The 21979-nt window shown below is 45.9% G+C and overlaps 1 protein-coding gene across 1 annotated transcript in view; it reads left to right on the plus strand.

Moving 5' to 3' along the window:
- The window catches only part of LOC147097721 (complement C3-like), a 159904-nt gene that overhangs the window by 84885 nt on the left and 53040 nt on the right, over positions 1 to 21979 (plus strand). Inside the window, exons 23-29 of the mRNA XM_085971754.1 lie at positions 2739 to 2825; positions 7711 to 7914; positions 12609 to 12684; positions 13807 to 13966; positions 17127 to 17222; positions 20867 to 21017; positions 21338 to 21507. Of these exons, the coding sequence (XP_085827880.1) occupies positions 2739 to 2825; positions 7711 to 7914; positions 12609 to 12684; positions 13807 to 13966; positions 17127 to 17222; positions 20867 to 21017; positions 21338 to 21507 (944 nt within the window). The remainder of the gene's footprint in view (positions 1 to 2738; positions 2826 to 7710; positions 7915 to 12608; positions 12685 to 13806; positions 13967 to 17126; positions 17223 to 20866; positions 21018 to 21337; positions 21508 to 21979) is intronic.

Here is a 21979-nt window from a genome sequence, read left to right on the forward strand (position 1 = left end):
GTGCATCACGGGGGGCATTTCATTCCGTGTGTGGGCGGCCTAATCCTGCAGCCTCCCGAAACTTCGCTGCCATTTTTTTTTGTACCGACAGCGACAGCACCAGCACAACAAACCCCCACATTGCGGCTCCGGCACAGTATCCCGCTCCCAGCCCACCAGAGCGGGAGGTGAGTTGGGGTCACTCGGGCCGGGCCTGACAACTGCTCGGCCCGAGACACAGAGCGGGGGAGCGGCAGCGGCCCGCCGTGAACCGCGCGGCCCAAGACACAGAGCGGGATAGCGGCAGTGGCCCGCCGTGAATCGCGTGGCCGAGACACAGAGCGGGAGAGCGGCAGCGGCCGGCCATAAACCGCGCGGCCCAAAAAAGCCCTGGCAACGCTGGGCCCCCCCAGCTAGTATATTTATAATATGGTGTTGTTCAGTGTTCTAAGATCTTACCTCAACTTCCTTGGCTCTTTTCGTTACATGTTCGTGTGTCAGGAAAGGTCTTCTCAGGGCAATAAAAAATTATTCACAGGATCTCATTGAAACTTAAAATTCTAACAGGACTAGACAGACTAGATGCAGGAAGGATGTTCCCGATGGCCATGGAGTCCAGAACCAGGGGTCACAGTCTAAGGATAAGGGGTAAGCCATTTAGGACAGAGATGAGGAGAAATTTCTTCACCCAGAGAGTGGTGAACCTGTGGAATTCTCTACCACAGAAGGCAGTTGAGGCCAATTCATTAAATATATTCAAGAAGGAGTTAGATATATTTCTTAAGGCTAAAGGGATCAAGGGATATGGGGAGAAGGCAGGGACAGGGTACTGAATTCGGATGATCAGCCATGATCTCATTGAATGGCGGAGCAGGCTCGAGGGGCCGAATGGCCTACTCCTGCTTCTATCTTCTATATTTCTATGTTTCTATGACCACAATTTGGTCCTAATGGGTACTCATTTGGTAATCTGAGGATGGCTAGAGCTAGGAAATAGAAGCTCTGCTTGGAAGAGGTGCTTTGCTGTTACTGGATGAAGAGCATTGTTGGGGCATAGTAGAGGGATTCGTTATCTGTATCTGGCCTTTCTGTACCTGCCCCTGGGAGTAGTAAAGAAGAAAAGGGTTTGTTAATCAACAATGACATCCCTCACCTTGAGTACAAATAAATCAGTAAAATAAATAATAGGAAGACGAGTGGTTTGAGCATTAATTTGGTGCCTTATTAGTGTTGCAGTGCACACTCCAGTTGTGTCATGTGAAAAATGAGAAAGAAAACAAATCAGCACTTGAAACATTTACAAGTGAAAAGTTTTGTGTCAGTAGAAAGGAATAATTACATAAAATGTACAGCACAGAAACAGACCATTTGGCTCAACTGGTCTATGCTGGTGTTTATGCTCCACACGAGCCTCCTCCCACCCCACTTCATCTAACTATCAGCGTAACCTTCTATACCTTTTTCCCTCGTGTCTATCTAGATTTTCTTAAATGCTATCTGTCTCAACTTTGCCCTGTGACAGCGAGTTCTACATTCTAGCCATTCTCTGAGTAAAGTCATTTCTCCTGAATTCCTGATTGGATTTACTGGTGACTATCTTATATTTATGGTCTAGTTTTAGACTCCCCCACAAGTGAAAACATCTTCTCTACGGCTACCCTATCAAACCTCTATCAGGCCACCCGTCAACCTTCTCTTTTCTAGAGAAAAGAGCCCCAGCCTGTTGATTCGTTCCTGATCGGTATAACCTCTCAGTTCTGGTAGCGTCCTTGTAAATCTTTTTTGCACCTTCTTCAGTGTCTCTGTATCCTTTTTATAATATGGAGACCAGAACAGTGCACGGTGCTCCAAGTGTGGTCTAACCAAAGTTCTATACAAGTTTAACATCACTTCTTTGCTTTTCAATTTTATCCCTCTACCAAAATTTAAGCAAAATAGGGCCAACCCTATTACTAATCATTTTTCACTCTTCACTATGGATTTCTAATTTGTACCACACAAGGAAAAATAAGACTTGGATAGAAAAGTCAGCTTGGGTTTACCCTAATAGAGTTATCGAAGAATCTTGGAGGTTCCTTCTCCATTGGTAGAACATTGGGAGGAATTAAAATACTGAAATCTCTCATAAACTCCAGGAGGGTTGAGTAACTTGGGTACAGAGAAGACAACTAAGGTGATTTAAAAAGACAGGAAACAAACCCAAACCAATACGATAGCAAAATACTGCAGATGCTGGAGATCCAAAATAACAACAGAAAATGCTGGAAAAACTCAGCAGGCCAGGCAACATCCGTGGAGAGAAAATAGAGTCAACGTTTCGGGTCAAACCCTTTTGTCAAGACTGGAAAAGCACAGGAAATGAAATAGATTAAAAGGCCAGGCTGGGAGAGAACAAAAGAGAAGTGAAGAGACATTAAGAGGTATTCAAAACGAGACGAGATGGTGATAGGACTAGTGGAGACAAAAGACGGCTCTAGATTAGGTGTGAAATGCGCTGGCAGAATGGGAGACAGCTGCCATGTGGGAGAGAAAAAAAGGTGGGGGGGAAAGGTCCAAAACAAAGGTGTGGATAAAAAAGAAGTAAAAATGTAATGGGGGCCGAGGTTATGATCTGAAATTGTTGAACTCGATATTGAGTCCAGAAGGCTGTAAAGTGCCTAATCGAAACCCAAACCAATACTTGTCGAGAAAATAAGTAAAGGATTTTGATTAAAAGATTTAAAAAAAATATAAATCAGTGTATTCTTTCTTCAATTTAGGTCAAGAGCAAGTGATTAAAGTTGATATGAAAGTCCCAGATGACGTTGTTCCACTTACAGAACCATTGACATTCATCAGTGTTCAAGGTATGTTGATTGTGGTGATAGACGCTAGTCCAAATAAACCAAGCAATTTTCTTGTAGAAACTGAAGAGGCAAACACATTGCTAGATTTTATCTGGCTTGTGCCTATTTGGAGTATTCAAGATTGCAGAACATGAGCTTTCCATCTTTACAATAATAATTTACTCTGGCTTTTGACGCTTGAAAAGAGATTGAAAAATTGAGGGGGTATTTATGAGCTGCCTCCCTACGGGGTAATAATTATCACCCTTCCAAAAACAAATGGTAGGAACATTGACAGTGTTTTTCCTTTATTTTAACTGGTTGGAATGTGGCTCGGGGAAACTGCACTTGACTTTTTCCCCCCTCTCAATGCCTCCCTCTGATAGATTTGCTTCTCAATGTAAGATGATAATTAAAAAAAACATTTTAGAAGCCTGGGGTGAATTTTCCACTTCTGCACTCCTTGTGCTCCCCAGGAATACATATCATAAATTGTTGACCTGCAAACTTGATATTTTGTATATTAAAATTAATGGGATGGAAAATCACAGGATGGTGCATATGATTTCCTAGTATGCATTCCAAGTATATGACCAGAGCAAATATTTACCCTGTAGTTTTCTCCTTTGGGCAAAATGGGCTAGTCTTCATCTAGTTATCTTTTACCAAAAAAACTGGCATGAAGAATGAATACATTGGTCCATAAGGTCTATTATTGTAGTTTGCATTTAAGACTACTAATCATAGCTTTAAATGGCTTGTCATCAAATCTTTATATGGTGAATGGTACAAATATTCAAGCATTTCCTCTCCATCCTACTGCCAAGACCCAACCCATTGTGAAGCATTGAAACTGACTTTCTAATTTAAGACATCTTCTAATATTTTCACTACTGTAGTAGTGTAAGTGTGTTGTCTTGAGATTCATCTTTGTATTGGTTGACAGATCCTAGGCCAGGATGTGATGTATTGGATTCCTACAAGTTGTCCAAACCAACTTCATTTAGCTCTCATAGATAGATGGCCAATTGTTGGTACTGATTTAGAGGTACCTCTTACTGTGTATTAAAACTATTGGCTGGATTTTGCCAATGGGGAGCTTTTGGAGGCGGGACTCCCACTTGTCGGGTTTTAGTCCCGCCTCCATCAACTTCTGGCCAACCTGCGCTATTTTTCCTTGATTGACCTTGTTAAGCCCGCCCAGCGGGCTTAGCAGGCCAATTAAGGGAAAGCCGGTTACAGAGAACGTCAACGTATGACGTTTCATCTGTCAAAGATTTTTGACAGATGAATTGTCATCATTTGACAGCTCTGTGAATCTGTCAAACACTGACATTCTCTGTAGTTTGATGAGTTCTTGAATTTAAGACCTCATCAAACCTCTTTCTTTTGTAGAATTAGATGGTTGCTGCATTGGAGAATGCAGCGGCCATCTGTCATCTCTACCGCGGAGGTGCGAGGCTCTCCGCATACCCACCGATTGAAGCCTGCAGGAAGAAACAAAGGTAAGTACACTTTTTCTAACACTTTGCACTTACCTCAGATACTTACCTCTCCATACTTGCACCCATCACTCACCTCCACAGCACACTTTTGACCCCCTCAGACCCACTACTCGCCTCGGTGACCCTGGCGGAGTTTGGAGCCTTCGGGAAGCCCGCACTTGTGTGGGCAAAATGGTGATAATCGTATTTCCTGCCTCTTAACTACATGTTTTTAGCATTTAAAGACTGGTGAATCTCCTCAGGACTTAAATAATGAAGTAGAAATGATGTCTGGCAAAAGTGTCTTTTCTGGTGGGAACAGGGCTAGAAAATAATTTGTTGTGAACTTGTCAGCTTCCTTCCCGATTGGTAAACTGTACAATCTTCCTTAAATTATTTCCCACTAACATTCGTTGCTTTTGCACAAAATGTACAAGAAAATAGGGTTTTGATAAGAGTTTTTAAGGAGAAGATATTTCACCTGGCTGAGGAGTCAGTAACCAGAGGACACAGATTTAAGGTAATTGTCAAAAGAGTCAAGAGGAGAAATTTTTTTACAAAGCGATTTATGATGATCTTACATAGAAACATAGAAGATAGGAGCAGGAGTAGGCCATTCGGCCCTTCGAGCCTGCTCCGCCATTCAATGAGATCATGGCTAATCATCCAAATTCAGTACCCTGTCCCTGCCTTCTTTCCATATCCCTTGATCCCTTTAGCCTTAAGAAATATATTTAACTCCTTCTTGAATATATTTAATGAATTGGCCTCCACTGCCTTTTGTGGTAGAGAATTCCACAGGTTCACCACTCTCTGGGTGAAAAAATTCCTCCTCATCTCTGTCCTAAATGGCCTACCCCTGGTTCTGGACTCCCCGACCATCGGGAACATTCTTCCTGCATCTAGTCTGTCTAGTCCTGTTAGAAATTTATAATTTGTTATCTTGAATGCACTGCCTAACAGGGGGGCGGAAGCAGATTCAATAGTAACTTTCAAAAGGGGTCTTGGATAAATACTTGAAGGGGAGAAAATTTCAGGGCTCTGGGGAAAGAGCGCGGAAATGGGACTAATTGGATAGTTTTTCCAGAGAGCTGGCGCAGGCATGACGGGACGAATTACCTCCTTCTGCGCTGTAAGATTCTATGGACTGAATTCTAATGGGGAAGGCAGGTTGTAGGCTGGGGAGGGGGCCGCTCTGATGAGGTCGGGAAACCCGGGAGAACGGTTTCCCGTGGAGCCTGATTTGCATGGGAAGCCACTGTTTACCACCCACAGCCAGCCAGCTGGAGAGACTGGTTGGCTCCGGGCAAGAAGGCCTGCAACACAGAGAAGGGAGGGAGGGATTGCAGTGGAGCCGGTAGTAGTCGGCGGAGTGAGAGTGGGGATGGATGAAAGATCGCGGGCTTGGAAGAGCGTGGGGCGGGGGTGGTCTCACCAGAAACGTGGGCCGGGAGCTCTATGGGGGGAGGGGGTGTCTCACCAGGACCGTGAGCCGGGAGCAGCACGGTGGGGTCTCACCAGGATTGTGGGCTGGGTGGAGCACCGGGTGGGGGTCTCAGCAGGATCGTGGGCCGGGAGCAGCATGGAGAGGTGTCATAGAAACATAGAAACATAGAAGATAGGAGCAGGAGTAGGCCATTCGGCCCCTCGAGCCTGCTCCGCCATTCAATGCGATCATGGCTGATCATCCAATTTCAGTACCCTGCCCCTGCTTTCTTCCCATATCCCTTTAGCCTTAAGAAATATATCCAACTCCTTCTTGAATATATTTAATGAATTGGCCTCTACTGCCTTCTGTGGTAGAGAATTCCACAGGTTCACCACTCTCTGGGTGAAGAAATTCCTCCTCATCCCTGTCCTAAATGGCTTACCCCTTATCCTTAGACTGTGACCCCTGGTTCTGGACTCCCCGACCATCGGAAACATCCTTCCTGCATCTAGTCTGTCCAGTCCTGTCAGAATTTTATAAGTTTCAATAAAATCCCCTCTCATTCTTCTAAACTCCAGCGAGTACAAGCCCAATTGTCCCAATCTCTCCTCATACGTCATTCCTGCCATCCCAGGTATCAGCCTGGTGAATCTTCACTGAACTCCTTCCATGTCTCAGCAGGATCAAGGGCCAGTAGCAGCACGGGGGAGTGGGGTCTCACCAGGATCGTGTGCCGGGTGCAACACGTGGGTGGTCTGACCAGGATCGCGGGCCGGGAGCAGCACGTGGGTGGGGGCGTTGGCAGGGGTGGGTGTCTGCAGAAGATCGGGGAGATGGGCTGTGGAGCAGACGGAGGAGCAGGGGGCGGTGGTCTGCAGAAGATCAGTGCCGGGAGCAGCACGGGGAAGCCCGGAGGAGCTGGGTGGGGTGAGGCCTGGTGGAGGCATTGGAGGCCTGATGGGGGAGCGGGACTGGTGGCCTGTAGGGGGGGGGAATCGGAGGCCTCGTGGGGGGGTTCACTGATCGTGGGGGGTGTGTTAGGCAGTGACCCTGGAGTGATGAGGCAGGTGTAAAGGCAATTACCCCCTGAATGCAGCAGTCTTCGCCTTGCTGTAGCTGCTGGGTTTTACGAAGTGTGCAAAACCCGACCAGCCAAATTTAAAAACAAAATGGAGGTTAAAGAAGCGGCGTCCAGCCTCATTATAATATTTAAATAGACCACCCGCCTCCTGGCAGCGGGTTGGCTGCCCGCTCCTGTCCCACCTCCATTAAGTGGGCGGGTTCAGGCCGGGATTCACATTTTTAACTCTTTAACTAACCCTATGCTCCCCACGCCTTTTTTAGGTTAAAATTTGCCCCCTATTATAAGCACAGGAAACTCTCGATTTACCGGCACCTAAATAACCGGAAATCTCTGTTAACCGGCAAAATTCAGCAGTAGGTTCAGGTAAGTTTTACTTCATATTAGTGGCTGTTCCTTGATCTGTGGCCGTGTAACCGGGGTTCCTGCACCTGTTGCTATGCAACAGGGACGCCTAGATTTGTTGCTGTGTACGGAGCTCTTGTACCTTTTAAACTATACCTCTCTCTAATCCGGACTTTTTGATAAACCGGCACCATGCCGGTCCCGTCGGTGCCGGATAAAAAAGAGTTTCCTGTACTGTGCAAATAAGGACATTAATTGGCCAATTGCTACCAACTGCTAAGTCTGCCTATTTAAAATCATTCTGTTGGGGTTGGAAATTTCTCAAAGGTTCATTCACAGTTTTTTTATGCTTGTCATTCTTTTGCAAGATATGGGGATTATTTTCAAAGTGACTTCTCAATGAATTTCTTCCAAGAGAATGAAGGAAATCAAAGATTTGTGGCGGTGAATGAGCGGCATTGCCATTTGAGATTCAGAGTGTGATCATTCTATCGATTAAATCTGACTTCAGTTTTTTTTTGATATTTGACAGGAATACTTATAAATGTAATTTGTTACCAAAAACAGGAGAACTTTTCGCTGAAACTATTGAAAATTCTATTGATGGAGCGAAACTGAAACATCTAATTAGAGTTCCTACTGGCTGTGGAGAACAGAACATGGCATCAATGACCCCAGGTGTTATTGTCACAAACTACCTCGACAAAACTCAGCAATGGGACAGGGTGGGAGTGGATCGTAGAGCAATTTCATTGAAGAACATTCAACAAGGTAGATACCACTATTTTTATATATGAGTGTTAAGATAAGGAACATAGGGGGAAAAAATCGATATCGCCTCGGTTGGGGCGCCATCATCGGCCGTGCGCAAAGTTTAGCGCCTGGTGCTAATTATCGCCTCCGACGGCAAACTTGGCTTTTATCGCCCCTGGAGGTGATTGGAGTGCTAAATCAGGCGCTTCACACCTGTCTTAAGGCCGAGGAGCGAGGCGCTACCTCAGAGCACTGGCGAAGCAAGGAAGGGCAAATCAAAATAAACCTGCAAAGTGCTGCTCAGTACTCAAAGCTCCTTCACACAGCGTTGAATCTCTCCAGAAGTCTCTCTCTCTCTCTCTCTCAGAATGCGTGGTGCAAAAATGTCACCGACAAAAAAAAAGGCAGGAAGCGGTCGCTTTTAAATAGGGCTCCCCCAGTCCCTTTCTGACAGCATAATGCTCCCCTCAACCTGTCGTTGCTAGCGGCAGGCGGTAAGGCAGGGGGCGCCACTCAATATCCAGTCCGGGGCGCTACCGGGGCGTTGCGCACTCGACTAACGTCACGATCTGCCGGCGCAGGAGATTGTAGCGGTAGTGTTTAGCGCCGCCGCAAAATGTCTAGTTAATTTCGCGAGTGGCGCAAACATCGCCGCGCCCGGGCGCTAGTTGCTTTGCGCCCCATTAGTGCCCTCTTAAGACGTTAACGGGAGGCGCAAAGAACTGAATTTTTCCCATAAATTTTTTTGGAAATTGAATTGTACACTTTTATGCATATTGTGACTAAGCATAACCACTGATGGTATAGCATAAGTCAGGTTCAGAGTAGAGGCCACGTTTTGTATTACACTGACGATGCTTGGTTTTGAATGCTGATACAAAACTATAGATTGCAACAATGTGACACTGTAAATTCATATAGTATCCTTTCCTTATGTTTTAATGCAGAGATTCCAAAATATTTTTGCCGACGCCCCCCCCCCTCTGAGAGTCATGGCCCCCCCTTTTTTTTAAGAAACAGGGTTTTGTAGTCCCTAAGAAGACGGCAGAGTTCAATCCTATTGGTTTAAAAAAAGTGGGGAAACAATTGAGAAAGGTTCAAAATGCCATGCAATCGACTAGAATGGAGGAAAGTAAATATTTTTGCTGGGGACAATGACATCAAAGGTGGAGGTGAATGAGTGGTTGAGGAAATGTGCGGCTGCCGGAGGTATTGTGAGTACAGGGCCAATAGTCAGGCAGTTGGAAGTTTGAAAGTACATTTGTATATAAGTTAGGGAAAAGTCTTTTTTTTCCAGTTATGGACTTGGATGCAGAAAGAAGTGGGATTAGAACGGAGCAAGGGGATGTGGGTGGTGAGGGATAGAGTGGTGGCCGGACATGATCTTATCGATGATGGAGGCCATTGAGGCCACAAGAGATGGCAAGTTCAAGGGGGTGGCTGTGAATATGGGTGGGAGAGTCTATATGGAGGGAGAGATTTAGGGTGTGGATTCAGAGGCAGGCAAAGGGAGCCGAGATGGAGATTGATATAATCTATGATGATCAGTAGCCCAGTGCAGAGGACGGGTAAGGAAAAGGGGAGAATATCATAGGGAGGAAACTCAGAGTGAGGTTTTGAAGGGTGATGGACAACAAGGATTTTAAAGGCGAGGCAAGATGCAACAAGCTGAGGTGCTCGAGGTGCTGTTGGAGTATTGGGAGCAATCAAGGGTGATTTCATGATATGGGCCACACTGCCACCATGGTAGTTTGAGTGAGGCAGGTGGTGGAAAGCATTACCAGGCAAGGAGGAGGCTTCAGTAATGGGCTAGGTGTCTTGTGAGCCAAGTTTACATCAAAGCCAAAATGCCAATGCGATCTAGAAACATAGAAACATAGAAGATAGGAGCAGGATTAGGCCATTCGGCCCCTTGAGCCTGCTCCGCCATTCAATGCGATCATGGCTGATCATCCAAACTCAGTACCTTGTCCCTGCTTTCTCCCCATACCCCTTGATCCCTTTAGCCTTAAGAAATATATCCAACTCCTTCTTGAATATATTTAATGAATTGGCCTCAACTGCCTTCTGTGGTAGAGAATTCCACAGGTTCACCACTCTCTGGGTGAAGAAATTCCTCCTCATTTCTGTCCTAAATGGCTTACCCCTTATCCTTAGACTGTGACCCCTGGTTCTGGACTTCCCCGCCATCGGGAACATCCTTCCTGCATCTAGTCTGTCTAGTCCTGTCAGAATTTTATAAGTTTCAATGAGATCCCCTCTCATGCTTCTAAACTCCAGCGAGTATAAGCCCAATCGACCCAATCTCTCCTCATACGTCATTCTTGCCATCCCAGGTATCAGCCTGGTGAATCTTCGCTGAACTCCCTCCATGGCAAGAACATCCTTCCTCAGATAAGGCGACCAAAACTGCACACAATACTCAAGGTGCGGTCTCACCAAGGCCCTGTACAACTGCAGCAAGACATCCTTGCTCCTGTACTCAAACCCTCTCGCTACGAAGGCCAACATACCATTTGCCTTCTTAACCACCTGCTGCACCTGCATGCTTACCTTCAGCGACTGGTGCACAAGGACACCCAGGTCTCGTTGCACTTCCCCTTCTCCCAATCTATTGCTGTTCAGATAATAATTTGCCTCCCTGTTTTTGACACCAAAGTGGATAACCTCGCATTTATCCACATTATACTGCATCTGCCATGCTTCTGCCCAATCACCCAACCTGTCCAAATCATCCTGGAGTTTCTCGGCATCCTCCTCACAGCACACACGTGATGGCACCAGCCTTGTTTGTGAATAAATATAGCTATTGGGAGGAAATGCAGAGTGGGTGGTGATTGTTGATCTGCTGAAAGAACCCCACTTATGGGTGGCAAGGTTTAGCAAGGTTAGCCTCAGTGGATGCATTGGGGCTAACCTTGCAGGTTAGCAGGAGAGCAGAATGGGGCATCTGAGGGGATCGCTAGTGGGGTGTGGGGTTGGGGATCGGCTGGCTGGGGGGACCGTGGGGGGGAGAGGGGCGGTACGGGGAGTTGGGGACCGGCTGGCTGGGGGATCGTAGGGTGGGGGGGTTGGGGATCGGCTAGCTGGGGATTCTCGGGGGGGTGGGGGGGGTTGGGGATCGGCTAGCTGGGGGATCATGAGAGGGCAGGGTCGGGGATGGGGTGGGTGGAGATTCAGGGATGGAGCGGGGGGAGTTGGAGGATCGGCGGGGGGTTGGGGTCAGCTGGGGATTGGCGGGGCGGAGAGAGGATCCGGGCCGGCCACCGGAAAATTGTGGCCGGCCTCAGCATCACTGGTGGGGGGGGGCGGGGTGGGGGGCTTCATGGTGGGGATTGGAAGCCCCATGGTGGGGTCTCCGATCACGGGGGTGGGTTAGGCAGGAACCCTGGATCCAGGATGTTGGTATTAAACCACTTACCTCCTGGATGCAGCAGTCCACATGCAGTTAAATTCAAAATGGAGGTGAAAAAAAGAGGCTTGCAGCCTCATTACAATATTTAAATTGAGGTACCGGATCCTGTGAGTGGGTTGGTCACCCCCCGGTCCCGCCTCCATTAAAACCGGAGGTGGGCGTTTTGGAGGTGGGATCAGGTCGGGAATCCCATTTTTAGCACTTTAACTGCCTCCAAGCTCCAAACCCACCCTTGTTTTAGGGAAAACACTCCGGCCTTAAGGACTAATTTCTGTGTTTTCAGGTTTTTTCCATTTTCTATGATTCTGCCCCCTGGGAGCAGGCTGTTCACCTTCCTCACCCCCGCCCCGCCACCCCGCGACATAGCTTATAGAATTTTGCTTCTGTGATTTCCTCCCAATAACTATATTTATTCACAAACAAGGCTGTTGCCATCGCAACTTTATTGTGGATAGATCGCATTGGCATTTTGGCTTTGATGTAAATTCGGGTCTCCACGGGTGAGTACGCACAGGGTACTCACCCGTAAGCCTAACGGAAGCACCGGTTTCCTGCATGCACTGCGCATGCGCGGGAAACCGGCACTTCCGTTCCCTTGAAAGAAGGGGTTCAGAGGTGGAACGCGTGCGCAGGAGAGGCAGCGCGTGCGCATCGAACTTACGTTTTTTTTGCAGGTTTTCCTGGGAGGGTAAGTCTCCAGCAGTCAGACATGTAAAAAGCAGTCGCAAGGCCTGCTTTTTACTAGGTAAGTGGTGAATTAATTAAAATTAAAACATTTTTTCCACAGGTTTATTATTTTTAAATACTTTAAAGAAAGGTAAGTTTAGTTTTAGCCCTGTTAGAAAATGTAATTAATTGTTTCAAAAATTTAAATTGTTTAAAATAGTTATTTCATGTAATTTATAGTTTATTTTAAAAATGTGATTTAAAAAAAAAAATTATTTGAAGGTTTAGTGATGTTTTGGGGCTTATAGTATTTATAAGTTTGACAGGTCTTCCTGTCAAATTTATGAATGAAGCATTCCCTGCTACCATTGGCTCTCCATGGCCCACGTGATCCCAGGAGACGCTTCGAACTAACTGCGCCCCTGGGATACACAAGCACTGCGCGCCGGCAGTTGGAGCAGGCCCAGGATCGGAATCCCTCGCGGGCCCACAGCTCAACGGCACCCGCGGGAAGCCCCCCCCGACCCGAATTTCTGGGCTGTACAAGTTGTTGTTGTTGCTTCTTTTGTGTTTTTTGTTTCAGATTTCCAGAATTTGTAGTTTTTTTTAATTAGTTTTGTTTTCCACTCAGGTTATGCTCAGCAACTGGCATATCGCAAGGACGATGGCTCTTATGCAGCATTTACACATCGAACGGCTAGCACATGGTATGTTACAGTTGAATTTACTACATTAAAGGAGCCATACAAATACAAATTGTTGTTGCTGCTTCTGTCTTCCAGCTAATGACACTGGTGTCAAAAATGTCATGCTGTATTAACAGCATTATATAATGTACAAAATCCATTAAAATCTCCCACGCTAAACATGAAGAAAGATTCTTCAGTGAGACGTATCTATCTGCTATGAACCATTCAATTTGGACCAAAATTCCAAGATGTCCATAAAAAACTGATTTAGATCAAATAATATTTATTTGGATTCCAGAAATCTAGGTACATTGAATCATTAATCAGAGTGATGTTTTTATTAATTCATTGATGAGATGTGGGCGTCGCTGGCTAGGCCCGCATTTAGTGCCCATCCCTAATTGCCCTCGGGAAGATGGTGGTGAGCCGCCTTCTTGAACCGCTGCAGTCCATATGGTGTAGGTACACCCACAATGCTGTTAGGAAGGGAGTTCCAGGATTTTGGCCCAGCGACAGTGAAGGAATGGCGATACAGGTCCAAGCCAGGATGGTGTGTGGCTTGGAGGGGAACTTGTAGGTGGTGATGTTCCCATGCGTCTGCTGCCCTTGTCCTTCTAAGTGGTAGAGGTCGCGGGTTTGGAAGGTGCTGTTGAAGGAGCTTTGGCGAGTTGCTGCAGTGCATCTTGTAGATGGTACACACTGCAGCCACAGTGCGCCGGTGGGGGAGGGAGTGAATGTTGAAGGTGGTGGATGGAGTGCCAATCAAGCGGGCTGCTTTATCCTGAATGGTGTCGAGCTTCTTGAGTGTTGTTGGAACTGCATTCATCCAGGCAAGTGGAGAGTATTCCATCACACTCCTGACTTGTGCCTTGTAGATGGTGGAAAGGCTTTGGGGAGTCAGGAGGTGAGACACTCGCCGCAGAATTCCCAGCCTCTGGCCTGCTCTTGTAGCCACAGTATTTATATGGCTGGTCCAGTTCAGTTTCTGATCAATGGTAACCCCCAGGATGTTTCAGTGTAAAAAGTTTCTTTAGTTTAATTACTGTTAGTTTTAGTATATTATCACACCAGAAAATCTGTTTCCTTTCACAATCTGTCTTTAAAAAAAAATGAAATTATATTGCATTTTTTTTATTGTAGGTTGACCGCTTATGTGGTAAAGGTGTTCGCAATGTCCTATCGCTTGATCCCAGTTGACCCGAACGTTCTCTGTGGAGCTGTAAAGTGGCTGATATTATATAAACAGAAACCTGATGGTCACTTCCATGAAGATGCCCCTGTAATTCATGGAGAGATGACTGTACGCAAAATGTTTCTTTTTATTCTATTATTCCAGACGGTTTTGTAAAAAAATAAACAATCGAATCAGAGAATGATGCAGTACAGAAGGAGAACTTTCGGTCCACTGTGCTCTATGAAAGAGCTATCTAGTTAGTCACACTCTCCTGATCATTCACATAGAAACATAGAAGATAGGAGCAGGAGTAGGCCATTCGGCCCCTCGAGCCTGCTCCGCCATTCAATGCGATCATGGCTGATCATCCAAATTCAGTACCCGGTCCCTGCTTTCTCCCCATACCCCTTGATCCCTTTAGCCTTAAGAAATATATCCAACTCCTTCTTGAATATATTTAATGAATTGGCCTCAACTGCCTTCTGTGGTAGAGAATTCCACAGGTTCACCACTCTCTGGGTGAAGAAATTCCTCCTCATTTCTGCTCTAAATGGCCTACCCCTTATCCTTAGACTGTGACCCCTGGCTCTGGACTCCCCGACCATTGGGAACATCCTTCCTGCATCTAGTCTGTCTAGTCCTGTTAGAATTTTATAAGTTTCAATGAAATCCCCCTCTCATTCTTCTAAACTCCAGCGAGTATAAGCCCAATCGACCCAATCTCTCCTCATACGTCATTCCTGCCATCCCAGGTATCAGCCTGGTGAATCTTCGCTGCACTCCTTCCATGGCAAGAACATCCTTCCTCAGATAAGGCGACCAAAACTGCACACAATACTCAAGATGTGGTCTCACCAAGGCCCTGTACAACTGCAGCAAGACATCACCATAGCCCTGCAAATTTTTCCCCTTCAAGTATTTATCAATTTCCCTTTTGAAAGTTACTATTGAATCTGGTTCCACTGCCCTTTCAAGCAGTGCATTCAATTCAATTCAATTCAATTTTATTTGTCATATATGCAGCAGACGTGTGTACTGCACAATGAAATGTTGATTTTTACGAGTCCTCCTTTCCAGATCATCATAACTCGCTGTATTAAAAAAAAATCCTTGTTGTCTCTGGTTCTTTTGCGAATTTCCTTAAATCTGTCTTTCTGCCACTGGAAACATTTTCTTCTTATTTACTCTATCAAAATGCTTCAAGATTTTGAACACCTTTCAAATCTTCCCTTATCATTCTCCTTCATCCTTTTCCTTACCTTGAAGTGCCTCCATGGTCTTGTCCCACCCGACCTCCTTCAGCCTGCTTTCACCCTTCTGTCATTTCCCCGCCTCTGCTCTCCACTATTGGTGGATGTTCTTTCAGCCATCGTGCCACTGTCCTCTGGTCCTTGGTCCCTAAATCCCTCTGCTTTCAAAACCCTATTCATAATATTCCTCTTCCCATTCCCAAATTCCATCTACGCCTTCTTCACTCCTGCTCGGTGTACATTTTAGGCTTCTCCATATTGTAAAGCATTCTACAATATCTTTCTAATGTAAGGAACTCTTTGTAAATGCATGTTGTTGGGAAACTTGTTACATTTAATATTTTAACAGCACATTCAAAATTCAACGAAACTGGTGAATGCCAAAAGTGTAATTTTCCCAAAAAACTTTGAAAAGATTTTTGGTTTTAAAATTTTGATTTGCAAAGCTTACACCTAAATTGGATTTTCACAACATCTATGACGTTCCAAAATGGCCATTTTGTTCCATCAGATGAATTTGAGGCTTTAGATTTTTAAATGATGCGCATGGTTTTATGAAAGGGAAATCGTGTTTGACAAATTTATTAGAGTTTTTTGAGGATGTAACTAGCAGGGTAGATAAAGGGGAACAAGTGGATGTAGTATATTTGGATTTCCAAAAGGCATTCGATAAGGTGCCACATAAAAGGTTATTACACAAGATTAGGGCTCATGGGGTTGGGGGTAATATAGCAGCATGGATAGAGGATTGGTTAATGGACAGAAAACAGAGAGTAGGGATAAACAGATCTTTTTCAGGTTGACAGACTGTAACTAGTGGGGTGCCGCAAGGATCAGCGTTGGGGCCTCAGCTATTTACAATCTATATTAATGACCTAGATGAAGGGACCGAGTGTAATGTATCCAAGTTTGCTGATGATACAAAGCTAGGTGGGACAGTAAGCTGTGAGGAGAACACAAAGAGTCTGCAAAGGGATATAGATAGACTAAGTGAGTGGGCATTAAGGTGGCAGATGGAGTATAATGTAGGGAAAAGTGAGGTTATTCACTTTTTGGTAGGAAGAATAGAAAAACAATATTTTTTAAATGGTGAGCAACTTTCAAATGTTGGTGTTCAGAAAGATTTGGGTGTCCTCGTGCAAGAAATACAGAAAACTAGCATGCAGGTACAGCAAGCAATAAGGAAGGCAAATGGCATGTTGTTTATTGCAAGGGGGTTGGAGTATAAGAGTAAGGAAGTCTTGCTGCAATTGTACAGGGCCTTGGTGAGACCACACCTGGAGTACTGGGCACAGTTTTGGTCTCCTTATCTAAGGAAGGATATACTTGCCTTGGAGGCGGTGCAACGAAGGTTCACTAGATTGATTCCTGGGATGAGAGGGCTGTCCTATGATGAGAGATTGTGTAGAATGGGCCGATACTCTCTGGAGTTTAGAAGAATGAGAGATGATCTCATTGAAACATACAAGATTCTGAGGGGGATTGACAGGGTAGATGCTGCGAGGTTGTTTCCCCTGGCTGGAGAGTCTAGAACTAGGGGGCATAGTCTCCGGATAGCCATTTAAGACTGAGATGAGGAGGAATTTCCTCACTCAGAGGGTTGTGAATCTTTGGAATTCTCTACCCCAGAGGGCTGTGGAGGCTCAGTCGTTGAGTATATTCAAGGCTGAGATCAATAGATTTTTGGACTCTAGGGGAATCAAGGGATATGAAGATTGGGCGGGAAAGTGGAGTTAAGGTCAGTGATCAGCCATGATCTTATTGAATGGCGGAGCAGACTCGAGGGGCCGAATTTTTTATGTTCTTATAATTTGAGGGACTTCCTGATGACCCCAACTCGTAGGACCTTTCTGTGACAATTTATTTTTTCCTTGGGATTTCTTCAAGCCATTGATTTTTTAAATATCTTTGCTAAGCAATGAACTCCAGAAAAAAAATCAAGAGTTTAACTAATCTTGCTATTTGCTTTAAGTCACAATGTGGTAAAAGTGCCTGAATTACATGATTCATAGTTTTTCTTTGTTAATTTCCTTTAGGGAGGGGTCCATGGATCTGAAAGTGATGCTTCACTGACTGCATTTGTGCTCATCGCAATGCTTGAAGCTAAAGCTGTTTGCATGCCTTATATAGAGGTAAAGTATTTCCATTTTTTAACGCAAGGTATCTGGTGAATGATTTATACAGACTGAATATGGCAAAGCTAAGTGACATAAGAAAACCACTAGGCACTTGGTCTAAGCGTTAAACAAAGCTTTAATCAACTGTTTTACCACATGGAGGTCTAGTTGTGTCCTTCACTAGTTCCTGTTAAGAATGTCCTGCGCAAGCTGGGCCCGTGCCCGAGTATTTATACTCTCCCTGGACAGCGCCACCCGTAGGCCGCTCAGTATTATTTCATAAGTCTTTCTTCCATGAATGACTGATTCATGTCACTTAGTTTAGATGCTTTTCCTGAATTTACCTCCAATTTTCTCCCCATCTCATCTGAAAGAACGGCCTCTTGCTAGGTTCCACTGCCATCAATCAGCGAATGGACCCTGCCTAAGTGGCCATTATTCAATGTATGAACTTTGGAAGTGAATGCCTGCAGGCTACCTGACTAGAGGGCATCATTGCCAAGCCTGATCCTGTCTTCCACCCGGTAGATCTAGACACATGGGGGATGGGGGGGGGGGGGTAATTTTAACCTAACTCACCGGACGGGAATCCCACGGGATCGGGTGGAACGCCAATATTACACCCCGCCCAATATTATGGAGAGCAAAATCGGACGGGGTGTAAAATACTCATTGCACCCGATCCCGATGGACGGGTTAGGTTACAATTGGCCCATTCATGCTTTCAGTAGAAGTCACTGAACAAACAGTAAAGCTGGGCAGTACCTTAGGTGGTTTTACTCCCACCTAAGATGCAACGTTCCACAAATATAGAGCCAGTAATACAATCCTGGTGCTGTTTTAACAAGTGTGTTGCTCTTTGGGCACTTCAAGCATCTGCAGTGGTATGAGCTGACTTTGCACTATAAATCAAAATCATCAACAGCAACAATTTGCATTAATATAGCATTTCCCAAGGCACTTCATATGAGCGACCATTAAACAAAATTTGACACTGAGCCACATAAGGAGATATTAGGACTGGTGACTAAAAGCTTGGTCAAAGAGGTAGGTTTTAAGGAGCGTCTTAAAGGAGGAAAGAGAGGTAGCGAGGCGGAGAGGTTTAGGGAGGGGATTCCAGAGATTAGGGCCTAGATAGCTGAAGGCACGGCCGCCGATGGTGGAGCGAAGAAAAGAGGCCAGAATTAGAGGAGTGTAGAGATTTCGGAGTGTTGTAGGGCTGATGGAGGTTACAGAGATAGGGAGGGACGCGGCCATGGAGGGATTTAAAAATAAGGATGATAATTTTAAAATCCAGGTGTTGCCAGACCGGGAACCAATGTAGGTCAGCGAGCACAGGGCTGATGAATGAAGGTGACTTGGTGCGAGTTAGCACATGGGCAGGCAGAGTTTTGGATGAGCTCAAGGTTACGGAGGGTGCAAGCTGGAATGCCAGCCAGGAGAATATTGGAATAAATGTAACAAAGCCTCAGATCCTTTGCATACAGAAAACTCTCGATTTACCGGCACCCAAACAACCGGAAATCTCGGTTAACCAGCAAAATTCAGGAGTAGGTTTAGTTAAGTTTTTCTTCATATTAGTGGCCGTTTCTTGATTCTTGGCTGTGTAATCGGGGGTTTCTGCACTTGTTGCTAAGCAACAGGGACGCTTGGTCTGTGGCCGGGCTTCTTGCACTGTTGCTAAGCAACAGGGAAGCCTGGATTTGTTGCTGTGTACGGAGCTCTCGTACCTTTTAACTATAACTCTCTGTAATCCGGACTTTTTGATAAACCAGCACCACACCAGTCCCGTCGGTGCCGGATATCAAAGAGTTTCCTGTAATATTGTAGCACATGACGCATTAAGCAAATGGCTGTGCTATCTTGTAGTCTTAAGGCTATAATTCTATTGAGGGATAGAAATGACTACAGCAAAATGACACCCTTCCAGAATGCTGCTTTGGCAGTCCTGCTACAAGAGGTGTTGTCAGCCTCCTCTGAAGAACAGCACCAGAGCAGCTTGGATGGAGGTAATGGAAAGATTGAATGTTGTCTCACCTATGACCATAATTTGTGAGTAGGTGATGAAGAAAGTCATTGGTCTCTGAAAGGGTGCCAAGGTTAGTGCGCTGTTGCTTTACAATGCACCTTAACAGCATTTGATGAAGCCCAGAGGGAAAATGCACAGCACCCTGGCAACTGTTCACCTCCTTTGTAAATACACGTGCATGCTCGTGCTGCTGCCTATGTCAGTGCATTTGCCCTGTAGCTTACAAAATATGACAAGGGAGTAACACCAAGCACACAGCCAACATCAGGGGCCTGACTGCTACAAGTTCACAGATTCACATATGGTAGCTAAAAAAACCAGTCCTTTGTTACTGATCAAGGCAGGTTCTCTTCGTCTCCACCTGTTCAATGGCAAAGGCCCTTTGCAGGACTGGGTTGTGTAAGGTTTCATCAGATTGCAGTCATCTTGGATACTTGGTTTGGTCTGTACTTTATGCTTCCTTTGATCCTGTCATCTCTACACCTGAGCCAGCAGATGGAGTGGGATAGTCAATGGGATCAGTCTTGAGTATTGTGTGCAGTTTTGGTCGCCTTATCTGAGGAAGGATGTTCTTGCCATGGAAGGAGTGTAGCGAAGAATCACCAGGCTGATACCTGGGATGGCAGGAATGACGTATGAGGAGAGATTTGGTCGATTGGGCTTGTACTCGCTGGAGTTTAGAAGAATGAGAGGGGATCTCATTGAAACTTATAAAATTCTAACAGGACTAGACAGACTGGATGCAGGAAGGATGTTCCCGATGGTCGGGGAGTCCAGAACCAGGGGTCACAGTGTAAGGATAAGGGGTAAGCCATTTAGGACAGAGATGAGGAGGAATTTCTTCACCCAGAGAGTGGTGAACCTGTGGAATTCTCTACCACAGAAGGCAGTAGAGGCCAATTCATTAAATATATTCAAGAAGGAGTTGGATATATTTCTTAAGGCTAAAGGGATCAAAGGATATGGAGAGAAGGCAGGAACGGGGTACTGAATTTGAAAGATCAGCCATGATCTCATTGAATGGCGGAGCAGGCTCGAGGGGCCGAATGGCCGACCCCTGCTCCTATCTTCTATGTTTTTATGATACCCATAGGCCCTGTTAAGGTAGAACTCAAATGCAGAGGGAGGGAGATCAGTGGCTTGGGCGGGGGGGGGTGGTGATGGGGGTTGGAAGGGATGATCAGAGGGGTGAGGGAGATCGGTGGCTGGGGGTGCTGGTAGAATTGGAGGCCGGGTCAGAGGGAGTCGCACCAATTGGTGTGGGAAGAGCGGCAGCCAATGTTGGTTAAATTTGGGGTCGGGAGGAGCACAACTGCAATATGTGCAATGCTGCTCTAAGATTTGGAGTACTCAGTGTGTGCAGCATAGGTGATTTGGACATCGCTGGTGAGGGGATGTTTTTTAATTTGCATTACTTGCCACAGCCTCATAAGCATAACAAAGGCATAATCTGGCCCTGTCATTTTATTAGCAATATAGACAAGCAGCAAAAAAGAGAGAACTGATTTTACATATATATATATTTAATAAATATTGCTGCTGTGAATGCAAGTTCAACACACCAGTTGGTAACACTTGATGATATGTCATTCTACAGAGTTTTGATTTAAATATGCTTTATTAATTTCAGAGTTATGAAAACAGTGTCAAAAAAGCAGCAGACTATTTGGATAATCACATTGGTGGTCTGAAGAGGACGTACTCCGTGGCAATAACAACCTATGCACTATCACTATTGAATAAGAACAAACTGGACCTTCTGATGAAATTTACTTCACAAGGTAAGTCTAATTAGTTCTTGTGTCCGCATTTTTCTGTCTGTCTTTAGAATTTTCCTGCCCACATTCTGTCCGTCTCTGCACATCCAGGGAATCTCACATGGTGAGTAAGTAATGGCCCAGAAATTCGGGTCGGAGGCTTCCCGCGGGTGCAAGCCCCCGACCTGCACTTACCTAGCGCGCCGGCCGTTGAGCTGTGGGCCCGCGTGGGATTCCGATCCTGGGCCTGCTCCAACTGCCGGCGCGCAGTGCTTGCGTATCCCAGGGACGCACTTAATTGAATGTTCTTTATTTTAACTCATTTTTTTCTTATACCTTTTTAGACCAGTCTTACTGGGCAGAAGCTGGAAACGTTAACTCTTTGTATACAATCGAAGCCACAGGATATTCCCTTCTGTCTTTCTTGCAGCTGAACCAATTTGAGCCGACTGGTAAAATAGTGAAATGGCTATCGCTAAGGAGCGAGTATGGAGGTGGCTATAGCTCGACACAGGTTACATAATTTAACTTTACATTGGTAATAAATTCATTTTATGAAAATAACTAAGGGGGAAAAATTCAGTTGGTTACGCCTACCGTTAACGCTTAAGAGGGCGCTAACGGGACGCAAGGCAACTAGCGCCTGGGCGCGGCACTGCCCATGCCTCCCGCAAAATTCAGCGGGAGGTTAGTAGTGGCGTTAACCGGTAGCGCCCTGCGGCGCTGCACCACTGGCGATGACGTCATTGGCGTGCGCAGTGCCCCGCTCACGCCTCGGCCACGATCTTCGGGAGCGCCCCCTGACTTACCACCGGACGCTATGTCCGACGGTGTCAGGGTGGCGTACCTGCGGCCGGGGAGGCGCAATTTAAAGGCGAGGTGCGGGGCGGCCATTTTTGTTGCTGGCCGCCTGCCAGCACCTGCCTGCGCTCCCGTCCCAGACCTCCTGAAACGCCCCCCCCCCCGCAGAGTGCTGGCTGCGCTCC

The sequence above is a fragment of the Somniosus microcephalus genome, chromosome 31 (genome assembly GCF_052327205.1).
Source record: "Somniosus microcephalus isolate GS21.2 chromosome 31, FLI_Smic_1.0, whole genome shotgun sequence".
Classification (NCBI taxonomy): Eukaryota; Metazoa; Chordata; class Chondrichthyes; order Squaliformes; family Somniosidae; genus Somniosus; species Somniosus microcephalus.